This window comes from Jaculus jaculus, chromosome 16, assembly GCF_020740685.1.
Source record: "Jaculus jaculus isolate mJacJac1 chromosome 16, mJacJac1.mat.Y.cur, whole genome shotgun sequence".
NCBI classification, from domain to species: domain Eukaryota; kingdom Metazoa; phylum Chordata; class Mammalia; order Rodentia; family Dipodidae; genus Jaculus; species Jaculus jaculus.
The window spans coordinates 21,306,935-21,326,215 of NC_059117.1; the positions used below are offsets into that span (position 1 = coordinate 21,306,935).

A 19,281-nucleotide genomic window follows, 5' to 3' on the forward strand; every position below is an offset into this window, starting at 1 on the left:
TAACTGCATGCCAGGCATGGTGTCACATGCCTTTAATCCCAACACTCGGGAGGCAGAGGTAGGAGGATCACCATGAGTTCAAGGTCATCCTGAGTCTACAGAGTGAATTCCAGGTCAGCCTGAGCTAAAGTGAAACACTACCTCAAAAAAAAAAAAAAAAAAAGAAAAAAACCTAACTGCAACATAACACCATACTTTCTTGAAAATATAATTAGTTTACATACTATCTATGTGAGATTATTCAACTTTCCTACATGTATGGTAAACTCACACAAACTGAATATAATGCTTTAGCAGAGAAACTTCTGATTGTAAAGGAGTTTCCTATTAACTCCATTTTGAACTTAGATGATGTTGAAAGATGAAACAGTTGCCATAAAAATTGGTCAGAAATTAGCTAGCAACTCCTTATGCCTTCATGTATGCCACTATCTTACAAATTGTTCTAATTCACTTTTTATTTTTAACTTAAGAGTATGACTTTTAGGCTACAGAGATGGCTAGTTGGTTAAGAGGATTTCCTGTGCAAACATGAGGGCCTACAAGATGCCTGAGAGATGGCTTAAGTGTTCAGCCCCCAGAATACACACAAATAGCTGGGAATGGCCACAAGCGTCTGTACCCCCAGTACAATACGGTAGCACAAACCTGAGGATCACAAGAACTCACCCAAAATAAATAAGTAAATATTGAAAAAAGAGAGGAAGGGAGAGAAGGTAAGAGGAAGAAGAAAAGAAGGAACTGGTAAGCTCCAGGATCAGTAAGAGACTGGCTCAAATAAGAGTGGGTGGAAGAGGACTGGAGAGATGGCGTAGCAGTTAAGACATTTGCCAGCAAAGCCAAAGGATCTCGGTTCGATTCCTCACTACTCACATAAGCCAGATGCACAATGTGACACATGTGTCTGGGGTTCTTTTGCAGTGGCTAGAGGCCCTGGCGTGCCCTTTCTCTCTCTCTTTCTCTCTGACTGCCTCTTTCTCACTCTCAAATAAATAAATAGATAAAATTTTTTAAAAAGGGTGGAAGAGCAAAGCAGTGTCACACCTGATGTTCCACTCTGGCCACTGCAGGTGTGCAAACCCCACTACAGGTGAGAGTACGAGGCACCATGTGGGCACATACATATGCATACGACACACACACACACACACACACAAATTAAAATAAATTTAAAATATGATCTTTTGTTTGTTAACTGGTAGATAAAAGCTATACATGTTTAGGAATACCTTGTGAGATTTTAATACATATGTACATTACATAATGTTCAAAAGTGTGTAAGTATATCAGCTCAAGCCTTTATCAACGCTTTATGGCAAAAGTATTCAAAATCCTTTCTTCTGCTTTTGAAAGACACACAGTACATATGCATTATCTAGTTACCCCCCTCCCCCCGTGCAACATACCCATCAGCTGGCTTTCGTCTTCTCTACTCATAACAGTAAGCATTAGTCAAGCTTTTCTTATAGCTACCTCCCTGCCACGCTCCCCAGCTTCTGGAAACCACCACTCCTCTCTCAACTTCTATGAGATCATGTGGTGTTTGTTGCTCTGTGTCTGCCTTCTTTTACTTAATATGATTATCTCCACTTCTAACCATGTCACCACAAATTACTTCTTTCTTTTTAGAGCTAAAGAATATTCCATTATGCATATGTGCCATGTTGTTAAAATCCATTCATCACTTGATGGACACTTAGATTAATTACCTTTCTTGGCTTTGGGGATTACAGCTGTAATAAACATGGGGATACAGGTATCTTGTTAATATATTGATTTCATTCTCCTTGGAACAGTGGCAGTGCTCGAGCATAAGGCAGTTCTTGATTTAATTTTTTGAGGGACATCCACACTACCTCTCATAATAATTGTAGTACTTTACATTCCCACTGTGGTGAAGAAAAGCTTCCTTTTCTGCATATTTTGACCAACACTTGTTTTCGTCTTTTTTTTTAAGATTTATTTTATTTGAAAGAGGGAGAAAGATATACACACAGAGAGAGAGAGAAAGAGAGAGGGAGGGAGGGAGGGAGAGAGGGAGGAAAGGAAGGAAGGGGTGTGCCAGGGCCTCCAGCCACTGCAAATTAACTACAGACACATGAGCCACCTTGGGCATCTGGTTTATGCAGGGACTAGGGAATCAAACCTTGGTCCTTAGGCTTCTCAGGTAAATGCCTTACCTGCTAAGCCATCCCTCTTGTGGCTTTTTGATTATGTGGTTTGAGTACATGGTTTTAATCACATTTCCCTAAGGACTGAAGAGTTTGAGCATTTTTTTCTGTATACCTGTTTGCCACTTGTATGTCTTCCTTTGAGAAATGTCTATTGTACATTAATCATATTATTTGTTTTTTTTTTCTATTGAGTTGAGTTCCTTATATATTCTGTATACGAATTTCCTTGTTAGATGTATAGTTGTGAGTATATTCTCTTACTCTGTAGATTTTCTCTTTGTTGTTTTCTAATCAAGTTTTACCTTGACAGGAAAGTAAAACCTCTTTGGTTTTACAATACAGAGTACAAATCAACAATATGCCTTATAATGGCTTAAAAAAAGTTTATGTACAAAACATTTTATATAAAAATAGTGGTCACACTGCCAGATAAGCCATTCATTGGTACACTCAAGAAATATTTACTGAGACACGTGAAGGTTGGTGAGTCGGTTGGGTGCTCGTCTGGGCATGCGTGGACGCACCGGGATGGATCCCTCCTCGTCCTCCTCCGCGGTGGGCTTCGGCTCCATGGATCCCCAACTGCAGCATCTCATCAAGGTGGAGAAGCAGAAGCAGCGCTTCCAGCAGCTGGTGCACCAGATGACAGAACTTTGCTGGGAGAAGTGCATGGACAAGCCTGGGCCAAAACTGGACAGTCGGGCTGAGGCCTGTTTTGTAAACTGCGTTGAGCGCTTCATTGTTACAAGCCAATTCATCTTGAATCGACTTGAACAGACCCAGAAATCCAAACCAGTCTTCTCAGAGAGGCTTTCTGACTGATCTCAGCAATACCTCTTTGGAAAAGTAGCTCAAGAAATGAAAAGCTGTTGATGGAAGGTTGAAGAAATGGCTATGGGGAATGGTTCCCGACTCTTGTCATTCTTGGGACGTCTTATCATCTGAGAATGAACAAAGACCAATTTTGTGTAGGGGGTTGAGGGTCATATGTGTATGTGGTGTGTTTTTAATGCTAATCATGGGAAAATAATTGAAAGATGAATGGAAAACTCTGAGATGCATATGGGGCTATGCTTTTCTCAAGGTCCCCTTAACTAACTGCTTTGTATAATTTTGATAGTGGCACTGCTTTCTGTAATTTGATAGTGGGACCACACAGATAAGTCTATCTGTATAAATGAATTTCACACTTTTAGGAAGACCTCTGTGTCAGGAAAGGTAGCAATGGGAGAATAACTTGGCATTTGACTGTGGACCATCTTATCTATTGTTTGATTATCAGGGCTGGAGTTCAGCTTTCCAGGTTATCTCCCTTCCCGACACTATGATTTACTTCAATATATATTTTAAAATATGGTCTCAATGTTGAATGGGCAGCCCGAGAATATAGAGGCCTTTAGTTATAAAGGAATCTAGTCCATGAACATAATTCTCATTACCAGACTGCCATGAAACATGCTAAACTTACTCTGTGTATCAGAATACAAAACATTCACAGATGTGCCTAAAAAAAGTCATCAGGGGGCTGGAGAGATGGCGCAGCGGTTAAGCGCTTGCCTGTGAAGCCTAAGGACCCCGGTTCGAGGCTCGGTTCCCCAGGTCCCACGTTAGCCAGATACACAAGGGGGCGCATGCGTCTGGAGTTCGTTTGCAGAGGCTGGAAGCCCTGGCGCGCCCATTCTCTCTCTCTCTCTCCCTCTATCTAGCTTTCTCTCTGTCTCTGTCGCTCTCAAATAAATAAATAAAATTAAAAAAAAAAAGTCATCAGATTTAGGTCAGTCAAAAATAGGAGTTTCAGGTAGAGGTGCATGTCTGATGTTAATGACTACAAATTCCATTAACTGCATTCTTTTCATCACTGAAATAAAAACTCAACAAGATTCATCTCTGGGAAAAAAAAAAAATTTACTGAGAGCTAGAGAGATGGCTTAGCGGTTAAGGCACTTGCCTGCAAAGCCAAAAGACCTCGGTTTGATTCCCCAGGACCCACATAAACCAGATGCACAAGGGGGCGCATACGTCTAGAATCTGTTTGCAATGGCTGAATGATCTGGCACGCTCTTTCTCCCTCTCTCTGCCTCTCTCTCTCTCTCTCTCAAATAAATAAATAAAAGTAAAGTTTTTTTTTATAGAAAAATGAAAGAAACATTTACTGAGTAAGCTGGGCATAGTGGTGCACTCCTTTAATCCCAGCACTCGGGAGGCAGAGGTAGGAGGATCGCCATAAGTTTGAGAACACTCTGAGACTCCATAGTGAATTCAAGGTCAGCGTGGGCTAGAGTGAGAACCTACCTCAAAAAAACAAAAAAGAAAGAAAGAAATATTTACTGAATAATTATGTATCAGTTACCATGCTATACTTACATCTATGAGTACAAACCTTAAAACTGTCAAGAGCATGCTAACTACTACCTATACACCTATACAGGATACCCAACACAACCTTACCAGTATCATTCGAAGAGGCCATGTTATGAAAAGAATCCCTTAAAATGGTGGTGCCACCTTTCTAAGGACCCTCCGACAATTCACATGTAACTTCAAAGGGAGAAGACTTGTCCAATAGGACAAAATTTGACTACTTTAAGAATTATCAATTAAGACAAAATAAACCAATGATAGTGTTTTACCTTCATCTACTTCTTTAGTTTACTATAAAAACTACCTCAAGATTCTAAATCAAAAGTGGTGACTGGGATTGCCCTGGACTAGAGGTGCACAGGGAATGAATAGGTAGGAGATTCTGGTTCCTTCCTCACCTCCCAGTTCCTATGGTCCCAATAGCCCTGCGGCTGGCTTGGGGCTCCTGGACCTTGCTGGAAGCTGCTGAAGTAGGCCTGTTGTTCTGCCTTCAACTGACCTGCCCATGGATCACCAGCTCCCAGATTCCCTACTCCAGAGGGTGCACTCAAAAGTGGAGTGAGCAGGCTGGAGTTCCTGGCTCCTTCCCCACCTCCCAGTTCCACGGTCCTGGTAAAACTGCTGCTGGCTTGTAGTGGCCTGAACCCCGTGGCAAGGTGCTGAAGCACGCCTGCTGCACTGCCTTCCACACTGACCTGCCCCTGAGTCCCCAGGTCTCTGCTCCCCTGAGCCAGAGGGTGCACAGGCAACTGTGGCAGCCCCTGACTCCTCAGCTTTCTGGCTCTTACCTCCTCAGCCCCTGGTTCCCCTGTCCTGAAGAGTGAACATAAGTGGAGTGAGTAGGCCTGAGCTCCCGACGTACTGGCATTCTCCACAATCTGTTTATGTGTGGTTAAAACCCATCCTACACCAAACCAGTTCACATGTAAAACAGAACACTTGGTAAAAAACCTACATGGACAAAGAGTTGCTTCCTCTCAATAAAATAAGACATTTCTCACTGTACCAGAGTCTCAGTTCCCTGAAATATGGACACAAAGCTCTGTGAGTATAGTCCATCGTAAAAAATTTTTAATGGCATGGGTTCTGTACAACTATGTACATTTACAAATATTAAGTTATTACATGTTTCAAAATGAGCATTTTTTTATCCAGGCATGGTGGCACATGCCTTTAATCCCAGAACACAGGTGGTAGGAGGATTGCTGTGATTTTGAGGCCACCCTGAGACTCCATAGCGAATTCCAGGTCAGCCTGGGCTAGAGTGAGACCCTACCTCAAAAAACCAAAACAAAAAAAAAAAAAAAACAAAAAAAAAACTATCTAGAATCCCTGAGTCACTCATGTGGAAGACAAAACTCTGAACTGGAAGACAAGACAGAAGAAATTGATTGGGAGGACAAAAATTTTGCTAAATTCAAAAAATCATGTAGATGAGGAAACTATGGAATACCCTAAAATGAACAAACATGGAGATCATGGGAATAACAGAAGGAGAAGAAATCCAGGCCAGAGGCATACTCAACAATATTATTGAATAAAATTTTCCCAATCTCACAGAAGAGAAGCCCGTCCAGATACAAGAAGCCCACAGAATACCAGGCAGGATCAAAGAAGAAACTCCCCAAGACATCACAGTTAAAACTTTTTTTTTTTTTTTTAAGTTTTTTGAGGTAAGGTCTCACTCTATCCCAGGCTGACCTGGAATTCACTATGTAGTCTCAGGGTGGCCTTGAACTCATGCCACCTCTGCCCCCTGAGTGCTGAGATTAAAGGTGTGATCCACCACACCCAGATCCATGGTTAAAACTTTTAACAATGAAAACAAAGAGAAAATGCTAAAAGCAGCAAGAAAGAAATAACTCACTATATAAAACAGCATTCCCATCATAATTACCTCAGGTTTCTCAATGGAAACCCTGAAAGCTAGAAAGACCTAAAATGGAACACCTCAAAGTCTAAAAAACTATGGATTCCACCCAAAACTACGGTACCCACTGAAAGTATCCCTCATAATAGATGGTGAAAGGGAAACCTTCCATAAAAAAAGACAGCTCTATGATTATATGACCACAAAGCCATGCCTATAGAAAATATACTTCAGGGAATACTCCACACAGAAGAGTCAAACAACCAATCTCAAGAGCCTATAAAAAGAAGGTAACAATAACCAAAGCTAGAGCAGGCTCAAAACAGTTAAAAGTTTAGGAAAGCACCAAATCCCATAAAGCACACCATCATGGTAGGGATGAAATCAAACCTCACAGTCATAACCTTAATTATTAATGGCCTTAACTCACCCATCAAAAGACACAACAGGGTAGATCAGATAACTGAACCCTTCTATCTGCTGTCTTCAAGAAACCCACCTCACCACTAAAGACAGACACCTCCTCAGGGTGAAAGGATGGAAAATGATATCCTAAGCAAATGGAAGTAAAAAACAAACAGGTGTTGCTATATTAATATATGATAAAACAGACTTAAAACCAAAAGTAATCAAAAAGGACAAAGAAGGCCATGTCTTATTCATCAAGGGAACAATACAATATGAAGACATCACAATTATAAATCTGTATGCACCAAACACAGGTGTAACACAGTTTATTTAAAAAAAATGATTTGACAGAAAAGAAAAGAAATAAACACCAACACCATCACAGTCAGGGACTTCAATACTCCACTATCATCGATGGACAGATCATCTGGCAAAAGAAATACCACTGGTGATATCACCATACCTGATCTAAAGCTATACTACAAAGCCATAGAACAAAAACAGCATGGTACTTGCATAAAAACAAAAGTATAGATCAATGGAGCAGAACTGAAGACTCGAACCTTAGGTCAAGTAGCTGTAGCTATAGCTATTTGATCTTTGACAAAGGCACCAATAACACAGACTTGAGAAAAGATAGCATCTTCCACAAATGAGGCTAGACAGATTTAATAACCACATGTAGAAAAACTAAACTAGACTCACTCATCTCACCATACACAAAAATCAACTCCACATGGATTAAAGCCCTCAATATAACACCTGAAACTCTTCAACTGCTGAAATAAAAAAAATAGGAGGAACTCTCTACAATATAGGAGTGGGGAAGGACTTCCTGAACAATACCCCAGTGGCCCAGTAAATCTTTCAACAAATGGGCTCCCATAAATCTAAGAAGCTTTTGCATAGACCATGGGAGAAAATTTTCACCAGCTATACCACTGACAGAGGCCTATTATCTAGAATCTATAAAGACCTAAAATAAATAAATAAATGAACAATAAAAAAAGTAAAGAACCCAATCAAATCAGGGGTTAGAGAACTGAACAGGGAGTTCTCAGAGGAAGAAATATAAATGGTTAACACACACTTAAGAAAATGCTCAACAGGGGCTGGAGGAATGTCTTAGTAGTTAAGACATTTGCCTACAAAGCCAGAAGACCCAGGTTCAATTCCCCAGGACCCACGTTACCCAGATACACAAGGGGGCGCACGCATCTGGAGTTCATCTGCAATGGCTGTAGGCCCTCGTGTGCCCATATGCTCTCTCTCTCTCCCCCTTTCCCTGTCAAATAAAGAAATAAATAAAAATAAAATATTTTTTAAAAAAGAAAATGTTCAACATCCCTAATCGTAAACCAAAATGAACTGGTACCATAGAAACCTTTCTCCTTGAAGGTAGGCTAAAAAGCATTGAACCCTCAAAAGGAGTACAGGAGAATGCCCAAAAAGAAGGGCCCTGGAAAGGGTGGGATGAAGCCTAGCCTTAAAAACCTTTGGCTCAGACCTATAACTCACAGTACCAGGAATAGGTGCTACTCACATTGAGCTGTTGATTGCAAAGACCTATGAGGTCCCCAAAACAAGAGAAGCTACAGTGAAAGCACTGGATTACCTGCCTGAGGTAAAAGGTAAGAGCCTCTTGCTGAAGATATCATATGCTGCTGGCGCAGAACACAGAGACCTTGCTGGAATCCAGAATACAGCCATTCTCCAATTAACCTGTCTAGTACTGGAAAGTGCTACATGAACCACTGGGGGAAAGTGGCCAACAATGGTGTAAGCAAGCAGGGGGTTGACACTACTCATCAACAACCAGCCCGACAAGAGGTACACACCAGTGCAATGGTGGCACACAGCCTTGGTGGGTAACTAATAGCTTTCTTATTGGTTAAAAGATCCAGTCAGTGAAAAGGAACCCATATCTGGAAGTGGGAACCAGGTCAGAATCCTATGGAGATAAAGATTATGCTCTGCTCCCACTAGTCTTTGACTAAAAGAGTGAATATACCTATCTAACTCTTTAATTAATAATGCATATTCAATTAAATCTATGCTGACTTTACTCTCCTTTGGAGAATCTGTTTTTTTTCCTGTTTGTTTGTTTTCCAGAACATAGAGAGACCCAAGGAGATAAACTACTCCTCACATCTCAGCCAAGGCTCAAGCGAAACCACAGAGAAAATGGGGACAGGATCAAGAGTGCTGCTTCCATGGTGAGGCTGACAAGCAGTGTCAGGGTGCAGGAGACAGATACTGAGGATAATCAACACATACCAAAGCAGAAATCTAGAGCTCCTAAGAGCTCATCAATGGAGTAGACATAAAACATCCCCACTGTTGCAGTCAAGTTCGCATTGCTGGCAGACCAAGGGCAGCTTTTGGGAAAAAAGGATCTATTTTGGCTTAGAGACTGAAGGGGAAGCTCCATGATGGCAGAGAAAAAGGAAGGCATGAGCAGAGGGTGGACATCACCCCCTGGCCAACATAAGGTGGACCATAGCAACAGGAGAGGGTGCCAAACACTGGAATGAGGAAACTGGCTATAATACCCATAAGCCCACCTTCAACAACACACTGCCTCCAAGAGGTGTTAATTTCCAAATCTCCATCTGCTGGAAACCTAGCATTCAGAACACATAAGTTTATGGGGGACACCTGAATCAAACCACTACATTCTGTCCCTGACCCCGATAAACTGATAACCATCCATGATGTAAAATGCAATGCACTCAGTCCAACTTTAAAAGTCCCCATAGTTTTTATCAATCCCAATGATGTTCAAACATCCCCATAGTCCAAGATGTTTTAACTGAGCCATAATACCAAAAAAATTCCCCCCAAAAGCCATAATGGCACAGAATATACATTCACACTGCAAAAGATGGCACTGGACATAGCAAAGAAATATTCAACCAATACAAGATTTAAACAGGGCAAACATCAAACTCTGTAGCTCCAAGTCCAACAACTCTAGTCAGTAACAAATCTCCAAGTCCGATAACTCTAAGCAGCAACAAGACTCTGGAGTTCCAATCCACCCCACCAGTTAGGCTACTCACAGCCCTAGAGAACTTCATCCGAGGCTGGCAGCTTTCCTTCGTAGCCATCTCAAGGTCCCTGCAGCAAAACTGGTCTCCTCTGCAACCTATGGTTCATCCTCATTATCTCCATCGGGTCTCCATGCAGGCATCCAGCAAACCTGCTTCACACTGCCCATGGTTGTTTTCAAAACACAATACCTCTAAGCCATGCGTGGTGGCTCCCAGCACTTGGTAGGCAGAGGTAGGAGGATCACTGTGAGTTTGAGGCCACCCTGAGACTCCATAGTGAATATTCCAGGTCAGCCTAGGCTAGAGTGAGACCCTACCTCAAAATTTAAAAAAAAAAAAAGAACTCATTGAAAACTCAATGACCCTCTCTTTCCTGCATTGCTTATACTCCACAATACCAGACAAGAGTGCCAATTTGGTAATCTAGGGGGGAATAAAGCAGACTTTGAAGAATAGGACACTCCTTGAGCATTCATGCCACTTCAAAAGATTGTATTCTTTCTACTGTCTCCATGTAGTTCAGATGGCCAAATATCAATGGTTGTAATCTCTCATATAGTTGCACCTAAACAGGCAGCAGTTTTGGCCTAAAGATTTCTTTCTCTGCCATATCCCTCTGCTCACACATGTCCATTTCTATGCAATGCAACCCTGTATAAATTCTCAGGACATGGGCATAACAGCAAGCCTCTTACACAAACTGCTTCTAGCCCAGTCCTGGCAAAGGTCTTTCTCACCTTCAAGTGAAACCTCACAGTCCATAGTTCTTACTGCATTCAGGTCTTTTGACTCTGACCAGAATAGTCCACCAAGCTGTACTTACAGTTCTGCAAGGTGTCTCTTAGGCCAAGGTTCAAGTCCTCCCACATTGCTCTTGAAAATTGGGTCCAAAAGGCCAAACCCACACAATCAGGTGTCTAGCAGCAATGCTACTCTTGGTACCAACTTTACTATTGCAGTCAGGTTCGCACTGCTGGCACCCAACAACAGCAGATTTGGGGGGAAATAAAAAAAGGATTTATTTTGGCTCACAGATTCAAGAGGAAGCTCCATGATGGCAGAGGAAAATGATGGCCTGGGCAGTGGGTGAACATCACCCCTTGGCCAACATAATGTGGACAACAGCAACAGGAGAGTGTACCCAAACACTGGCAAAGGGGAAATTGGCTGTAATACCCATAAGCCACCCCCAACAATACACTGCTTCCAAGAAGTATTAATTCCCAAATCTCCATCAGCTGGTAACCTAGTATTCAGAACACCTAAGTTTATGGGGGAGGGGAGCAGCTGAATCAAACCACCACACCCACCAAGGCTCAGGGAATTTTGTGGAAGAGGGGGGCAGAAATACTGTAAGAATCCCAGGTTGGGACATCATGCCTAGAGGCACTGTCTTCCCCCAATAACTGACTGTTGCTCTCATAACACATAACCCACAACCCCATGGGGAATACCAGTAACACTACTGAGGAGGGCCCCCTTCAGAATGGGGGCAGGAAGGAGGGAAAACATGGTACAAACACAAGATGTATTCATACAAAATATATTCTTAATTTTAAAAAGTGGGGGCTGGAGAGATGGCTTAGTGGTTAAACCCTTGCCTGTAAGCCTAAGAACCCCAGTTCAAGGCTTTGTTCCCCAGGACCCACATAAGCCAGATACACAAAGTGGCACATGCATCTGGAGTTATTTGCAGTGGCTGGAGGCCCTGTAGTGCCCATTCTCTCTCCCTCTCTCTGCCTCTTTCTCTCCGTCTGTTGCTCTCAAATAAATAAAAATAATATTTTTTTTTAAGGGCTGGGCTGGAGAGATGGCAGTGATTAAGGTGCAAAGCTCATTTCCCCAGGACCCACATAAGCCAGATGTACAAGATGGAAAATACATCTGGAGTTCAATTGCAGCAACTGAAGGCCCTGGCATGCCCATTTCTCTCTATCTGTCCCCCTCTCTCTCTCTCTAACAAATAAAATAAAAGTTTTTTTTTTTTTTTTTTAAGGGCTGACTGCTAGAATCTAAAACAAATCCTTTATTGGCTAATAATCACCCCTTCTGAAACCATTTCTCAGGCTGGAGGCAGGGTTCAGTGGTTAATGTCGCATGCAAAGCCTAATGGCCTGGGTCTTATTCCCCAGAACCCACATGAAGCCAGATGCACTAAGTGGTGCATGCATCTAGAGTTCATCTGCAGTAGCATGCTTATTCCCTTTCTTTCTCATTCTCTCCCTCTGTTTGAAAATAAATAATTAAAGGAAAACATTTCTCAGGGCTGGAGAGATGGCTTAGCAGTTAAGGCACTTGCCTATGAAGCCTCATGACCCAGGTTCAATTTCCTCAGTACCCACACAAAGGCAGGTGCACAAATATCTGGAGTTCATTTGCAGCATCTAGAGGCCCTGGCACACTCATTCTCCTTCCCTTCTTCCCTTCCTCCCTCACTCTTTCTCTCCCTCTCTTAGCTTGCAAATAAACAAATATTTTTCTAAAAATGTTTCTCAGACTACAGAGGTGGCTTAACAGTTAAACTGTTTGCCTACGAAGCCTAAGGACCCAGTTTTGATTCTCTAGTATCCGCATAAGCCAGATGCACACAAGTGGAAGATGCGTCTGGAGTTCATTTCCAGTGGGTAGAGGCCCTGGAAAGCTCATTCTATCTGCCTCTCTTCCTGTCTCTCTTTAAATAATAAATAAATAAAATAAGCTGGGTGTGGTGGTACACGCCTTTAATCCCAGCACTCGGGAGGCAGAGGTAGGAGGATCACTGTGAGTTTGAGGCCAGCCTGAAACTACATAGTGAATTCCAGGTCAGCCTGGGCTAGACAAAAAAACCCTACCTCAAAATAAATAAATAAATAAATAAATAAATAAATAAATAAATAAATAAATAAATAAAATTAGTAAGTAAATAATAAAATAAAATATTTTTTAAAAACCTTTCTCGTAAGAGCTGGAGCTCAGGGAGCAATCCTACTAACCACTTAATTTTCCAGGTCAGTCCTATTTCTCTCACCAAACCTGTTTGTATTGCCTTAAAATGAACCCAGACTCCGTTTCATTCTCAATACTATTCCCTCAAGCTTTCCACTATCCGCCAGTGCCTAGTATACTGGGCTTCCCTTTCTCTAATCATGCTTCCAATATTCCAATCCATTTGACACTGCTACCAGAGTAACCTGCCTACAAGGCAAATCTAATCATTACTCTCTTTAGCTCATTGTTCTACCGTAACATCTGAAACCTCTAACCTGACTTCCCATGGCCATTAACTAACTGGCCAATCTCTCAACAATTCTCTGCCCTTCTCTCCTTTTCATTTCCCACCCCAGAGCTCTCTGGCACACTCACAAATTTGGACCAGTACCTATCGCCTTAACCAGCATAATTCCAGAATATCATTCACATCTCAGCTTGTTTCCTTCCTACGTCTCCTTATGTCACTTCACAGAATCTTACACATGACCCTTAGCACTGTTCTCACTCTCCTATCCAGATCATCAGGATAATATTTGTTAGTCTGACTGAACTATGAGCTCATTATCTGTCATTGTTTCCCCAGTGTCTAACACTCTATGTGACACAGAGAATGTACTAAATATTTGTTAAATGTTTAATAAACCATCTGGACATTCCTACAGTGACTTTTCTATCATTTAAAATAATAACTCGGAGCTGAGTGCATGCCTTTGACCCTAGCACTCTAGGTGAGGAAGGAGGATCACCATCAATTCAAAGCCAGTCTGCACTAGCTAGAGTGAGACCCTGCTACAAAGAAAAAAAAAACAAAAAAAATAGTAATAACATCAGGATAGCAGTCATATCTCTATAACACAAAGTGAGTAAGAATTACAAGTGACACAATCAGCTAAACTTCACACAGTCATAAAAACATGATAAATACAAATGATAAACTTTTCAACTTTTTTAAAAAGTTTATTAGCCGGGCATGGTGGCACATGCCTTTAACCCCAGCATGTGGGAGGTAGAGGTAGGAGAATCACCATGAGTTCAAGGCCACCCTGAGACTACATAGTGAATTCCAGGTCAGTCTAGGCAAAAGTGAGCCCCTCCTTTGAAAAACAAAAACAAAAATAAAATAAAATAAAAATTTATCTGACAGAGGGGGAGAGAAAAAAGAGAGAGAATGGGTATGCCAGGGCTTCTAGCTCCAAATGTATGCACCATCTTGTGCATCTGGTTTTATGTGGGTCCTAGGGAATCAAACCTGGGTCCTTCTACCCAGCCTAACAACTGTACTCTTAACTTATCTAAAATATTATTATTGGGGCTGGAGAGATGGCTTAGCAGTTAAGGTATTTGCCTGTAAAGCCAAAGGACCTCAGTTCGATTCCCCAGGACCCCCATAAGCAAGATGCACAAGGTGGTGCATGCGTCTGGAATTCATTTGCAGTCACTGGAAGCCCTGGTGCACCCATTCTCTCTCTCGCTCTCTCTCTCTCTCTCTCAAATAAATAAAATTTTATTTTAAAAATATTGTTATTATACCACATGTTCAAAAAGAGGGGAAAACATGTCACAAATTTTGAATCTACCAATATAGGAGTTCACTTTGATCCAACATATTTAAGTAAGCCACATAGCTATGATGATCTTTATTTGGGGCTGAGTATTCTCAAATGCAAGTGCAATACCAAGCATGCATTTAAAAATGTCATATTGTTGTATTACTAATTCTTCCAGGCCATTCATATCATCTTGCTTTTTTGTGTTACAGATATATATCTAAAACATACAATTTAAAAACAGTTTTATGCTGGGTGTGGTGGCACATGCCTTTAATCCCAGCACTAGGGAGGCAGAGGTAGGAGGATCACTGTGATAGAAATTTACTAAAATAAAATACTCATTAATAATGGTATTGTAAGTTCATCAGAAAATAGGAAGGAAGGGCTGGAGAGATGGCTTAGTGGTTAAGGTGTTTGCCTGCAAAGACAAAGGATCCCAGTTCCATTCTCCAGGACCCACATAAGTCAGATGCACAAGGGGGTGCATTCATCTGGAATTCGTTTGCATTGGCTGCAGGCCCTGGCACACCTATTCTCTCCCTCTCTCTTTCTCTCTCTCTGCCTTTCTCTCTCTCAAATAAATAAATAAATAAAATATATTTTTAAAAAATAGGAAGGAACAGAAAAGTCAAGAGTAAGCAGCTGGGTTTGGTGACACATCCTATAATCCAAGAACTCTGAAAGCAGAGACAGCCATATTGTTACATCTCTGAGGCCAGCCTGGTCTACAATGTGCATTCCAAGGATACATAGCAAGATTCTGACTCGAGCAAGGAGAGAGTAAATGACCATTTTTAAACTAATCAAATAAGGACACACAATGTAACTGCCAAATCATATAGACAGCAAAAGGGAATAACTGTGCCTAACAAAATGTCTAGTCCAACTACTGAATAAAGCAAGTGGTATATGACAGAACCACTTAAGAGAAGAACCGAACATAAATTCAGTCCTTGAAAGCTTAAAATGATTTTGAGTATGAATTTGACTCAGAAAATGACATGAAATATGAAAACTGAAATCTACAGATGGAAATTTAGTACTGTGTGTTTTACCTCAGGGAGTTACAGGCTGCACCATGATTCTATTCTTATATTACAAATCTGTTGTGTGGGGAGCGGGGGAGGAATAACTGTGCTACAGATTAAAAAAAAAAAAAAAGAATGGAACAAATTTTTGTAAGAACATGTAGTTTTTCCTTATCTTTATTTTCATAAGTAATCTTATTCTTTAGGTCTTCTATGCATGCTTCCATGTATATAAATAGACTCATCTATATATGACAGATCTATTGCCTTTCATGTTTCTAAGTATAAAAATGATGCTTAATAAAGATCACAACTTGATACGTTTTTAAACCCGTAATCATGAGAAAAATGAACATGAGATTCTTTTGCATTTATTTATTTATCACTTTCAATTCATTTTTGCTTTTGATTCTCGGACACAAGCAAAAACATCAAATAAACTACTACCAAGGAGAGGAGGCAGGCAGAGTGGTGAGGACGGCAGCTGTGCTGAAGCTCAGAAAGGACACGCGTTGGCAGGTTTGTGAGGTGATGCCTGCAACACACTGTGCCTCGATCTAATCTGATTCCTAAAATGAAGAGGAAAAATCTGTTCTTGATATTTTGCCTTTTAGAATGCTGTTTCCTTCCTACTACAGAACATGTTTATTTGAGATGCTCTAATTCTTAGTTTTTGTATGTTATGGAGCATTATAAAAAAGCAAAGCAGATCCAAGACCACCACAGAACTGAGTGTGCATCATAACACACCTGACACCTATGTACATTATTGCAGTTTAAAGACCACTTTTTTCTACTTGCAATTTCAACTCCACTGAAATTACTTCAGATACACTTCTGGTGGTTTTGCTTTCTTCTGAAAAACAACAGTTTGGGGTGGCATAAATACCAAATTTAAATCAGCAAGAACACTAAGCACTCCATACACATTATGATAGAGTAGAACTGTTGGAGTCAGGAGGATAACACATACATATACAGCAAAACGGAGCAAAGTATGAATGAACTTGCCAGAGCGCAAAAGCAGGCAGGAATCCACAGACTAGGTTCAGACATAAATGAAAGGGTATGCATCTATCAGAGAGAGGGGCTCAGCTAAGGCCACTAATATGGTCTCATAGGAAACTCATAGGAAGCATCAGGCACCAGAGCTCACATCTGTCATCTCAGCACTCAGCAAAGGCAAAAGGACTATCACCTGCTCCAGGCTAGCCTGGGCTACACAGCATCTCAAAACAAAAACAAGCCAGGTGTGGTGGCACACACCTTTAATCCTAGCACTCTGGAGGTGGAGGTAGGAGGATCACTGTGAGTTCAAGGGTGCCCTGTGACTACAGAGTGAATAATTCAGCGAGACTCTGCCTTGCAAAACACAAAAATAAAAGTAAAAAAAGAAACTAAATGAAAATACAAGTTGATAACATTCAGACCTTGTTTTGTTCACAAAGAGGTACAGTCTCGTAAAAATGAGAGTGGGGAAGCTGGAGGTGGTGGCTTTAATCCCAGCACATGAGAGGATGAGAGAGGAGGATAGCTATGAGTTTGAGATTAGCCTGGGTTACAGGGAGTTCCAAGTAAGCCCAGGTTACGTATGGCTCTATAATAAACAAGGAAACAAAGTAAAAGATTTAAAGAGTAAAAAGGAGAGCAGGACAGTGATGCTGGTCTACAAATTCCAGTGGGACAAAATGAGCCCTCGGGCAAGCATGACTATTACATTTTTATTTTTTAAAATATATTTTATTTTTATTTATTTATTTAACAGAGAAAGAGGGAGAGGGAGAGAGAAAGAGAGAGAAAGAAAGAGAATAGGTGCATTAGGGCCTCCACCCACTGCAAATAAACTCCAGATGCATGTTCTACCTTCTGCATCTGGCTTATGTGGGTCCTGGGGAATTGAACCTGGGTCCTTTGACTATGCAGGCAAATGCCTTAACCGCTAAGCCATCCCTACAGCCTGACTATTACATTTTTAAATGGCTGAATAAGAATGTGATACAGACAATGGATGTCCCATAGATAATATGTGTTATCTGGCCTTTCAGCTTGCTAACTTCTGATCTATAGAATATCACCTGTAAGGCAGCAATAAGAAATAAATTTGAAAAGGCATAAATCTGTATAGCTGTGTGATCTTTTCTTCTAAAGGAAAAAAAGAATTAAAATAGTCAAAGATGATAATTATCCAGAACAGATTTTTAAACATCATGAACCTAAGTTATATGACATACAGTATAAGCTCATTATTAGGCACTAACATAAGAAGTAAGACATGAGAAGGAAAACAACAATTATATTTTAATAAGCTGAACACATATCTGAAGGTAGCAGTTTGAGGGATGCCATGAGGTAGCTCATAATTAATTGCTAAAAGAAGATCCAAGATAATTAAGTTTGAAAAACAGATTTGGAACTTCTGTTTCCAGCCTCATTGAGTAACTGTTTGAGACTTCTCTTAGCAACTAGAATGTGGAACAAAGCAAATGAAACTGCTGTTTTCAGATACTGGACATCACACAATGCAGGACTGTGATCTGTCTGTCTGTGTTTTGAGACACAGTCTCATTCATACCAGGCTGACTTCCAGCTCCTGCTCCTCCTGCCTTCCAAGCACTGGGATTCTAGGTGTGCATAATATGTGTCAAGGATGTGATCTTATAAAGCAAATGAAATGGGTTTTATGATTAGCCTGGGCTTCTGCTAAACATATTTTCCCTTATCATGTGAGAGAAAAGTTCCCGTAGAATACAATGGATTCCATGAGTTGAAGAGATAAAATGTGAGTTATGGAAAGCTGAGAAAGATATAATTCTATGGCCAGTATAGCCGAAAAAGAAATCTAAACAAAGAACCTTCCAGAAAATTTATATAGGTCATTTTGCAGGAAATTATTTTTTAAGACAAGCAAAGAAATAGTTTTGTAAATTTCTATAAATTTATGTTCAAAGGCACATAGAGTTTTAAATGCATGCAGTGAGATTCAAAAAGGCCAGCTAAGGAACCACAAACAGAAAGCCAACAAACTGGCAAACTCTCCAATTCAGAGTACTGAAAAATATTCCAGCTTGGAAAGCCAACATGGCCAAGAACACAGGGGCCGTCAGTGTAAGTAAGGCTAAAATAGTCTTGGTAAGGTTTTTCGTCTAGGTGTTTGCCGTGTTGCTTAAAGACAGGTCCAATATGAGCAAGCAGAGCCACAATACTAGGCTGGCATAACAAAGTATGATAATGAAGAGAAAAGATAATTCAAGGCCAGATATAATCAATTGTCCAGTAAAAAATTACCACAAGGGCTGGAGAGATGGGTTAGTGGTTGAAACGCTTGTCTGCAAAGCCTAAGAACACATGTTCAAATCTCCATGTATCATGTAAGGCAGGCGCACAGTGATGCAAGCACACAATGTCAAACATGCACACAAGGGGGCACACGCATGTGGAGTTTGTTTGCATTGGCTAAAGGCCCTGGTGCACCCATTCTCTCTCTTTCTCTCTCCCTCTGCCTTTCTTTCTCTCTCTCAAATAAATAAACAATTATCATAAATATCAAGATACAAAAAGATGATGGAAGCAGAAGATATTAAAACAACTATTACAACTATCTCACCACCAGATTAAAGAAAAACATGAACACATAAAGAAATTGTGACTTAAAAAAATGGATCAAATAGCTGGGCATGGTGGTGCATACCTTTAATCCTAGTACTCAGGAGACAGGGCTAGGGGAATCATTGTGGCCACCCTGAGACTAAAGAGTGAATTCCAGGTCAGCCTGACCTAGAGTGAAACCCTACCTTAAAAAAAAAAAAATCAAATAAACTTCTTGACCTGAAAAATACAATATCTAAACTGAGAAAATCTCCAAAAGGA

The 19,281-nt window shown here is 40.8% G+C and overlaps 2 protein-coding genes across 4 annotated transcripts in view; one reads left to right on the forward strand and one right to left on the reverse strand.

Annotated features, from left to right (window-relative positions):
* The window catches only part of Cog5 (component of oligomeric golgi complex 5), a 277,027-nt gene that overhangs the window by 179,248 nt on the left and 78,498 nt on the right, over window positions 1–19,281 (reverse strand). The gene's annotated exons all lie outside the window — the stretch shown is intronic.
* On the forward strand, window positions 2,703–2,996 carry LOC101616494 (mitochondrial import inner membrane translocase subunit Tim8 A-like). Its single transcript, XM_045135744.1, has one exon. It carries the CDS (start codon window positions 2,703–2,705, stop codon window positions 2,994–2,996), a length of 294 nt encoding a protein of 97 aa, XP_044991679.1.

Coding starts and splice junctions, on each gene's coding strand:
- LOC101616494 (XM_045135744.1), top strand. CDS start 2,703: ATGGATCCCTCCTCGTCCTCCTCCGCGGTGGGCTTCGGCTCCATGGAT.